We start from the raw sequence: 10,810 nt of genomic DNA, 5'->3' as shown, positions 1-10,810 counted from the left end.
TCACATTTACATTCACAAGGGTGGGTTTATTCTCTGGGTAGCTACTGCAACAAAGTTTCAAAATGTCTCTTTATTTGAAGACCACAATTTCACAGCAATTTCAAAACTCATATAACAAGACGATTTTGACTTTCCCTCAAAAAGCTACACATTTTAAGCTCTGACCAAGATATCTCTCTCTATCTCTATATATATCTATCCATCCATCCATCCATACACACGTGTTCAAGTAGTTTTTGCAATGTCACAACCTGGCTCGTAAGACCATGATAATGGGATGGATATACTTTTCAGCAGTTTAAGGAAGTAGTTTATTAAGCAAACTTAAATACAAAGTTAATGAGGTGTGCAAATTAGTAAGGTCACTTGTGTAGGTTGTGCATGGGTGTAAAAATGTGTGTGGGAGGGAGTTCTGGTATATTTAAAAAAAAGCCTCAAAGCCAACCAGCGATATTTAGACAAGAGGACGGAAGCTGGATGTCATGTTGATGGTTTTCTGGTAGACTTAGAGTGCAGACTTGCAAATGCAAAGTTCAGTGCATTTATTTACAGTGAATGACTCAATAAAAAATGACAACAGAAAGACTTTGCATTTAGTGGTTAGCTGAAGCTCCTAAACAGACAGATCTACAACTTCCCAGTCACAGTCATGAGACATCTCCAGTTTAAACAGATCCTCAATCCTTCTTTGCACTAGATCACTCTCACAGTATTACTCACACCCAGGGCTAGACATCATGTGCAGAATGGAACAGAAGGTTAGTTGCAGTGTCTCTTGCCAAAGTAGACACAAATGCAAACATTTGGAAGCCAGTTCCACTAAATGTTTTTAGCTTTTAGCTAACAATCCAAAATGGATGGCTTCCTCCAGCTTAAGTAGGAAACAGCTGATCACACAATCACCCACAGGTGAGGTAATCAGCCCGGGTGCTGACAGGCAGGAGCTCGAGGGAGACCCACCTCTAAAACACAAGTTGTGAGATGTGCACACAAACAGATACACAGCGAGAGAAAACAAGAGTGAGAGATGGATCGAGAGCAGCGGGTCGGCTGGGAGGATGGAGGAATATGATACTGAATGCAGAAAAAAGAGGCGGCAAAACGAGACGTGCAGTCAGTCCTAGCATTACATTTATTTTCTTCTAGCTGCTTCAATGATTTAAGAACATCCTCTCACACATTTGTTGGGTGGAACCTATATTATTTATTTAAGAGTTGCTTTGTGCCACAAATATAATTTCAATTAACGTATCAGCAGGTAATGATTTAAAATGTCAAAATTTATTTATGAGTCAAATTGTGTGAACAAGACTTCGTCATAGTATTATTATATAATAACACACAACATCAGCCTTTGGCTAAATCATTTTTGTATTGCATTGTGACATTTTCACAATGCAATGTTTAGTACCATCTAGAAAACAATATGGCTTTCCAAATGTTACAGCCCTAGAAGGACTCTGTGCTCCTGTGGGCGTGTCTATCTCTCTATCCTGCTGAATGGAACTGCCCTTGGCAGCTGACTCCAATCAGCAATTACTGTAGGCACAAGTGCCTCAGGCCAGTGAAAAGAGAGCTGCAGTGCCAGAGAGCCTTTGTCCTTGCATCATGTGAGCTGTCTGGTTGTCTGTGACCACTTTTTCTTTGATCCCATACACATGTTACATTTTGTTACATTTATTTATTTTAGGTAGTTTATCAGCTGGAATTTCTGGGGATTAGCATGCCTGTTACAGTGATGTGAACGCCTAACTTATTGATCAATGCAATCTTTATGCACTCTCTGTCTATCTTGCTGATTAATATGCAAAGGGCCCTTTTTTACCGCCCAAGGATCCATCTATTTGTAGATCAGTTCAGTAAATCTGATTTTCATTGTTGCTGTCCTTGACACAACTGCCATCATGCTGAAGACTCTTGAATAAAAATTGGTGATATCTCGATATAAGACCGACAAAACTCACCCAATAAATGCTGTCTTTCTTTCTTTTCTGTCACTTTAGTTCCCAGCCTCAAAGAAAATCTGTTAAGGGCTAGAGATCATTTAAATGTTCATGTTTTAATTAAAATGGGTTAATGTTTTAATTAAAATATCGCTTTCAATTCTAAGGTTTTCTATGGAGACAATAATAAAAAGGGAAAGACAAGAAAATAACCTCAAATGAAAAATACAACCTCAGATAAACAACAGCAGATGACATATTATATTGTGTCATTGTTTATTAAACAAAAACTTAGCAAAAATGCAAATGCAATGTGTGAAAATTTTAGAACATGCCTGATTCTCTAGCTTGTAGAAAGACCTCTAGCAGTAACTTGAAGATTTCTGTGTGACTCTCAGTATCATTCATCATTGTGGGAGAATTTTAGCATGCTTTTCTTTAAGATGTTCAGCTACATTCAGTTCAGTTCTTGATGTCTGTGGGCATTCCTTTATGCACAGCTTTCTTAAGGTCCAGCCATAGCATTTTAGCTTTGTAATCCGAACTAGGCCATTGATTCTTTTCTTTTTGAGACATTTTGTTGTAGATTTGCTGCTGTGCTTTGGATCATTGTCCTGTTGCATGGTCCAGTTTATACCAAGCTTTAGATTTTGCACAGATGGCCTCATATTTGACTTTTTTGGTATATAGAGGGGAATTTTTAGTCGACTGAATAACTGCAAAGTGCCCAGGTAGATCCTATGGTTGCAAAACAAGACCAAATCATCATCCCTCCACCTGCTTGACAGTTTGTATGAGGTGTTTGTCCAATATGCCATGTTTGCTTTTGTTAAATATACCACTGTGCATTCTGGCCAAACATCTTTTCTTTGGTCTCAAAAGGACAGAAGTCTTGTGGTTTGCTCAGATGTACATTTGCTAACCTAAGCCATGTTCTTTCTGGAGAGAAGCTTTTTGCCTGACAACCCTTCCAACTTGTTCAGTCATTTTTAAAATTGTACTGTCATGAATTTCAACATGCTAACAGAGACCTGTAGAGTGTGAGATTTAGCTCTTAGGTTTGTTTGGATCACTTCATAGAATTTACACACAAACAGTCTAAACTGAGGGGCAGGGGGTGAATTCCCAGTGGAATTTCTTTGTGATGGTTCTGAAGCGCTGTTACAGTTTTTCTCAGTTGCTTTGGTGCATTTCTCACAACAGAATTGATCTCTGCACCACTACTAAGGCTCTTCACAAAACAATTAGTGCAAACTACAAAACATGGTGGATAACTTGCAAAAGTGAGTCACTTCATCAAAAAGAAAAGTCAGTTGTTCAAAATAAGTAGTCAATGCTTCAAAAGCAAGTCCCTTAATCAAAACAGATAATATATCCATCAAAAGCAAGTACTTATATCAAAGTGTCTGGGCTGTCACAATTACAAGTCAGTACACCAGCACCTTTGGTCACAAAATTGAACATGTTCTCATTGTGATGGATTTCTTTGTAGCATGCTGTCCAGACTTGACATGTCATTGGGAAGCACCTGCATGGCATGTTGAAAACCATAAATTGTAAAGGAAACTCAAGACACTTCATATGCACTCTTGATAATATTCAATTGAAACTGCACAGCACAGTAAATCAAACATTTTACAGCAAACATAAACTCACTTAGACAGTAAACCTTACTGCAGTAGTTATGAAACAAAAAAACCCTGAAAAACAGACACTGCTGCATATCAATCATTGATATCTAGACACTCCCGTCTGTCTGCCCACATATTTGCATCAACATCACAGCGAATGTCAGTCATCAGATCTCTTCTGGAGTGTCGAATCCACCCTCTGCAGGACTCTGCTGTGACGTCATCACAAGCTGCATCCATAGCTGCTAGCAGGGTCATTTGGGTATGTGGATGCCTGTCATATACCTTCCACCTCCAGGAAGAGAAAAACTCCTCAATTGGATTTAGGAATGGAGTGTAAGGAGGAAGAAACTCCATACGCATCCTGTCGTGTGCTGCAAACCACTGCCTGACTACAGCAGAGTGATGGAAGCTAACATTATCCCAAACCACTACATACATTGTCCGATTGTCACCAGGATCATCCCTTTCATTTTGTGGGATTAGGTCCCTATAAAGAGCGTCCAGAAAAGCCAACAGGTGTTGTGTATTGTATGCACCAATACGAGGAATATGGGTGTGAACGCCATTTCCTGAGATTGCTGCACACATTGTGATATTTCCTCCTCGTTGGCCTGGGACATCAATGGTGGCTCTTTCTCCAATGTGATTTCGTCCACGCCGTCTGCCTTTTGCGAGATTGAATCCCGCTTCGTCAAGATATACAAACGTGTGCAGGGGTTCCCTGGCCTCCAATTCCAGGATACGCTATACAAAGGATGAGAATAAAAAAGTCTGTAATGGTGCATTTGGCACAACAGATTGTACAGTGTGAATTGTAAATAGGATTACAGTAACATGCATAAATGTAAGTGCAGTACATGGCCTAAACTTTTACAGTAAACAGAGGTACATATGCAAACATGTTTTACCTGTACATACTGGTGACGGAGCTCCTTCACTCGATCACTGTTCCGTTCAAATGATACTTTGTACAATTGCTTCATGGACATTTCATTCCGTCTGAGGACTCTGTCTATGGTGGAAACTGATATTGACTGAATATTTCCAAAGATGGTGTCATCTTCTATGACAGTTCTTTGTATTTCTCTCAGTCTCAAAGCGTTGTTTGCAGCCACCATTGCACAAATTCTTTCCTCTTGCTGCGGAGTCAAAAGTGGACCTCTTCCACCTCTTCTAGGTTGTCCGGCAGTCCTTTTTGAGATGCAGATGAAAAAACACAAACATAAATACGCACAAACATGCTTACAGTAATTGTTACAGGACTATCATTCAAAACTCCTTTCTTTACAGCATTACTGTATTGTACCACAGCACACTATGCCACCCCTGGGCCAAGTCTGCGCTTCAGTTACAGTACGTCTATATGTAAAGATCTATAAGGTCATGTCCGAATGCAAGTCTCCTGTATGACTATGAAAGTGCAGAGCAAATTAGTTTGTGCTGAATAACTACATTACAGTATGCTCACCTGTTTTCCCGACGAAATGTCTGAATAATAGAACTTACAGTAGTTCTCCCAACATTTGGCTGCACCCTTCGACCAGCCTCGGCCATTGTGAGGCCATGGTTTATCACATGATCCACAAGTGTTGCCCTGATTTCGTCCGGAACGTGTCTATGTGGTTGGCCTCTTCTTACCCGGTTTTGTCCTCGTCCTCCACCGATCCTCACCCCTCTTCCACAAGGCTGACGTTCCATGTTCGGCAGTTTTGTAGATTCAGTATGCACCTCATGCCAATCCTGTCTGTTGGTTTACATTATATATATATATACTTGTAGAGTAGGGGATACTGTAACGCGATTCACCTATGACTGGGTAGAAGAGGCTTTTCATTGGTTGCAAGTAAGCGTAACACACACCAATTTTCATTAGTGTGAGATAAGGTTCACCTGAGAAAAGTAATTTATGGAGATTTTCATGGAAACTCCTTAAAAATAGGGTTTTCAAAATGGGTGTACAAATTGTTTGACAAGATGTTCAACAATTTTGAGTGCACTGACACAAGCAATGAAATGAAGACTATTAGTTGTATGGACAATGACTATTCAGCCGGTACAAGTATAAATAATTGTGACATTCATGATAGAAGCAAGGAGATAGTGATGAATAGCAACTCAAAAGTGACCATTCTTTAGATAGTTGTACTTACTCAACTGCTTCACGTCCAAAGGCATTTGCCTTTGGACGAAATGAACATGAAACCACCACAAGGTTGTGCCAAAACGACTACATGTTGTGGAGGTTGAACTAACTATTGTGCAAAGTTTAATTCTGTTGTGAGAAATGCACCAAAGCAACTGAGAAAAACTGTAATAGTCATTAACTTGCATTTCCACAGCAATTATCAGTATTGTGAAAAAAAGCACTATTTTTTGTGCAGCAACTAGCAGAAGTTTCTGCTATTTTTTTTTTGTTGTTGAGTCAGTTCCAGTTAAAATGGGAATTTGCCTGGGCCAAGTCAATAGTTTTCTTTTATAAGCACAAATATATGAAGCATAATTTTCCACCACATTTCATTTTGGTTTTTTAAACAATCCACAATGTTTTTCTTACCTCTGCAGTCCAGAATGAGATGTTCAGACGGCTGCCTGCTTGTTATTGTAATTTTGCTTTTCCACTGTGCTTTATTTAAAAAAACTAAGGACTAAATGTTCCTGAAAAGTTTTCTGAATGACTAAGACGGAGTTATTATTCTTCTGTTGACCACTGAGCTTACAAATGCACAGTAAAACAACAGAGTTGCAACATACAGATTTTAGTCACAAGTAATTAGAAAAATTATGGATAGGGTATACAGAAAGGCAGTGTGTATGTTTGACCAACAGCCACGTCTTTATGGGAAGCAGCAGGCTCATTTTTCTGACTGTAACAGAAACCTGATTTTTCTTATGTAGTTGATTAATTAAACTTGTGTTGTTTTCAACTCTGTGCACATTATGTTGAACACAGTCCTGTCTCCTGTGAGTCTACAATACAAATGAGTAGCTTAAAACAAGAGGTGAATATAAATTAATACGATCTACAATGAGGTCTAGTTTTCTAGGCCCACAGAGGGAAACAGTGAAAAACAAATGGTTATGAGTATAGTACAAGGAAAAATAACAGCACCGCCTTTGTATGTTTAATTTAAAAGTGACAAACCACTGATGACTTACTGGTTCATTTCTGCCTTGTTACATAAACTGCGCTGGGTCTTCTTGCATAAGCAGCTTCTTTTTAATAAGCTGCTTAAAATGGTAGATATACTGGAGTAGAGAGTTAGAGGTGATTAATCAGTGTCGGGTCTAGTGTTGCTTCAATAAAATAAAAATAAAAAATCACAAATACCGCACAACTGGATGATGTCGTTTTTTTACAGTCAGTTACACCGGGGAAATTACAAGGCTAATATGAATGGGGTTTTCATCACCAACCTAAAAGATAAAAAACAAGACCAGAAATATCTCTGCATCTTAAGAAAGGCAGCTAGTTTGAAGAAAAAAAAAAGAGAGAAGCCATGCACACCTCCTACTTTTCTCATGAGAGCTAGAGAGATTTCTGTTTCCTACCTCAAAGATGTTTCATCATTCTGCTTGAGACAGACTCCATCCTCAGTTTAACGGTGCCTGGTTTAATATCGACAGGCTCCATGAAAAACAAAAACACTCACCGTCATGCTTCCCACGTCTAAACCTGTACTCCTCTTACAGATGGACGACATAACTCATGTCATCTTTTACTTGAGTATGTGATGCATTGATGAATACACTCAAAAAGGGCCACTTTGCAGTAAATGTACACATTGCTTTAAAATAACTATTAATATCTGTATCTTTTATAATAGTTGACTTTCTGTCTGTCCACAGTGTTTCCAGTCAGAAACACCTAATGGACCTTAAAGCCACATAGTTGATGATAATATTGTTAATAATGTTTATATTACATACATTAAGCTCCCAGCAGTATTTATGTGCTGTACTGGTATATGTCAAACACCAACAAATGTCCTCCTCTTGGACATTCTCTCAAACCTGCAAATGGATTGCACTTGATCAACGATGACCAGAGGTGGCAAAAGTACAGAATGGCTTTACTTAAGTAAAAGTACAGATACCTGTATTTATTTATTTATTTATTTATTTATTTTTTGCCTGTCCCATTTGGTTCTTTAGCCGTCAGAATTGTTGTCTGAAGACCAACAAGGATACCAAATGGATTTATTGTGCCAAATGGATCATCATGGCATTGCCGTATTGGTCCATTTGATCAAACTTTGTTGTTATTATTTATTTTATTTTCAGTTGTTACAGATGGGACAGACATGACTGGGGGATAGGAAAGGGAGAAAGAAAGAGAGGAAGGAAAAGAAAAACAGAAGGGAAAAGGGACAGTGAGAAAGGGCACTTACAAAGACAAAGAGAAAGAAAAAATAAAAAATAAAAAATCTCCTGGATCACCTGTTGAGAGAAAAAGAAGAGAAGACAAGCAAAAAAAACCAAACAAAAACAAAGCAACATACTAAACACAACACCATCACGTTAATCTAGCTAAGTGTGAACAGCAGTAAATACTAAATATTGAAAGTTGTTGTGCAGCACGCAGGACAGACAGCGCACAATGTGCTTTGAAGTAGCAGCTAAGAAAGGTATAGTTTATGTCTACGAACAGTGAACACCCGTGTGCACACGTGTGTGGATCAACGCGCTTGTATACAAAAGGTTTCCCCATGTAACGGTCTGCTAGAGGGTGTGGAGGGCCATAGCCCCGTCCCCCAGGGCATGAAGCAGGCATGGAGGAGATCCAGGCTCCAGACATCCAGAGGCCCCAGAGTGCGAGAGCCCAAGGAGCACCACCGGAGGGGCATCCGTGCCACCCTCCTGGGAAGGGCTGAGGAGATCCCCAGACGAGGGGGTCACCCAGTAGCCACGGAGCAGAAGCCAGAGGGGGCTGCACTGGCGTGCCCGCCGGCTCTGCCGGCAGCCAGCTGTGCCAGAGTGAACCGAGTTGCAGGCCCCGAGGCCGGAGGCCCGAGGGCCCCCTTTGCCCCGGAAGAGGCCTGACCGAGCGACAGGCACCAGGCACCAGGCCCCACCAAGTAGCCACCGGGAGTGAGCTGGTGCATACCTGAGCGCCCAGCCCCGGACACCAAGAACCAGATACCTGTATTTAAAAAGTACTCCAGTAAAAGCTGAAGTACTGAAGCAACTCCTTTACCCTAGGAAAAGTGAAAAAGTACAGGCTTTGAAATGTACTCAAAGTAAGATTTTAGTTGTAGCTCCTTGAAGAAATTCTACCAATCCTTTTTTGTACAAAGGAACTGAACTTTGTGCTATATTATTATAATAATCAAATTTTATCACGTGAAAATACAAATATTCCTCAAATCTAAATTCTAATTCGAATGAAAGTGCTTAGTTTCAGTCTGTTATATGGGACACATGCAGTGAAAGATAATTTAAAAAATAACTACTTTTTGTTGCCTACATGGTAGAGGGTGACTTTGCCTCCACATCTAAACATTAAAATAAGTACAGTCAGGGGTTACAGTGGGATTCAGCAGTTTGGAGAACCCTAAGATCTGTGCAGTGGCTCTGCATAGAGAAAAGAATCACAACTCACAATCATTTCTAATGTCAGCTTCAGTAGATTTTCTTTGTATACAGGCTGTGATCAGTTGATCTGTGGATTTACACAACTGAATTCAACAAGATGTAAGCGGTTTCACAAGCTGTCCTGGCTGATGTCCATCCCCTACACTGATGTACATCCCCTATACTATCTTTATATTAGAAAGTATATAGTTGGTTTAATGTTGAAATTCAGTGAACGACTCTAAGCATCATCAGTAACCTACATCTGACCATGAGTGCCACAGTCGCTGTGCACCAGTCCAACTCAGTGCTTTGCTGTGAATTCACCACAGCACTGCAAACTAACCTGTTTATCTTGGACTAAACCACCCAGTATTTTCATGCAACATTTGAATAACCCAAAGTTAGTATAGCTCAGTTTGTTTTGCCCAAAGATTTACAATATGAAAATACATAATTTATCAAAACACATCATGTACAAACTCAACACATGATTGATGTATACATGTATAAATGATGAAACTACATGCGAGCTTTAAATTTGCAGTTCATCAAGCATCACTGAGCAGCCCTTCTCTTTAAATCTGCAACTTTATGCTTCAATGTTTCTCTCCAGTCAGATGCCCTCTTGCTGCCTCTTATGTCACTGTTCATCAGCTTAACATCAGGGTAACTTTTTTAAATGACTGGTCAAATTAATTAGAACAAATTAAACTTTGACATTTTAATGAATGACGTCTTTGCTCTCTGTGTTTATAAAGCAGGGACAAAGCAAGGGGGAGACTTATGCTTGATTCGTCTCTTCACATCCACTTTAATGAAGCACATAATCTCACAGCACTATTAGGATGTATGAACTGCCATGTTGGAGTCAAATAAGCTGCACATTTATTTTTTAGATAGTAAATAGCTCTGTCGGTAATTGGCACAGTTAAAATGAACTGCTCACTTACACTTGCTTAATTCAATTGTGCCTCTGCTGGTCTTGCATTTTGCTGTCTCTGTAAGTTTGTGCTTTAGTGTCAGTTTGTAGAGCTAGCTAAACAATGTAGCAGCATTTGGTAACATTCTAATAAAAATCCTCAGCGCCTGAGTTCTTTTAAGTTTACAGTTTTAAAAAACAATCTAGTCGAGCAGTGTTTAGCACCGTCACTTCACAGCAAGAAGGTCAATTCATTTGAATCTCAGCTGGGGCCTTTCTGTGTCGTCTTCATCTGGCCCTGCAGCGGATAAGTGGAAGGAATTGGATGGAGATGTCCACAGACGACAGACTTGTATTTTCACCCACATTTTACTAACATTCACAGCTTCAATTATTTAATTACAGGTCATTAATCATCTCTGATGAAAACAGAAAATTGGCAGTAATCAGTTGGAAATCAGTCATCTAATCAACAAGCTCAAAAGACTGGTCACCAAATTGCATGCCGAGTCTATTATTACCAATTAACTTATAGCAGCTGCGCTGAATAGAAATGGGTTTTACATTGAATGGGGGATGCAGCGAGACACAGGGGGACTTGATCTAATATAAAACTAATGTTTCAGTGGAACTCCTAATAGCAGCTCAACTTTTTAATTATGCCATCCATGTTTTTCATTTGGAGCTGAAAGTGTATAGCTAATATGCAAACACCTGGAGCTGGATGGATAAACAATGAA

General features: G+C 39.6%; 1 protein-coding gene across 1 annotated transcript; it reads right to left on the bottom strand.

The window, feature by feature from the left end:
* Positions 1 to 3,667: 3,667 nt before the first annotated feature.
* Positions 3,668 to 6,252, bottom strand: LOC112842167 (uncharacterized). Its single transcript, XM_025898344.1, has 2 exons — positions 4,486 to 6,252; positions 3,668 to 4,321 (listed from the first exon to the last, which is right to left on the bottom strand). Exons 1-2 carry the CDS (start codon positions 4,693 to 4,695, stop codon positions 3,668 to 3,670), a joined length of 864 nt encoding a protein of 287 aa, XP_025754129.1. The 5' UTR covers positions 4,696 to 6,252.
* Between the last annotated feature and the right edge of the window lie 4,558 nt (positions 6,253 to 10,810).

The sequence above is a fragment of the Oreochromis niloticus genome, linkage group LG14 (assembly GCF_001858045.2).
Source record: "Oreochromis niloticus isolate F11D_XX linkage group LG14, O_niloticus_UMD_NMBU, whole genome shotgun sequence".
In the NCBI taxonomy this organism is placed as follows: domain Eukaryota; kingdom Metazoa; phylum Chordata; class Actinopteri; order Cichliformes; family Cichlidae; genus Oreochromis; species Oreochromis niloticus.
This window is presented reverse-complemented; position numbering and strand designations above follow the sequence as displayed.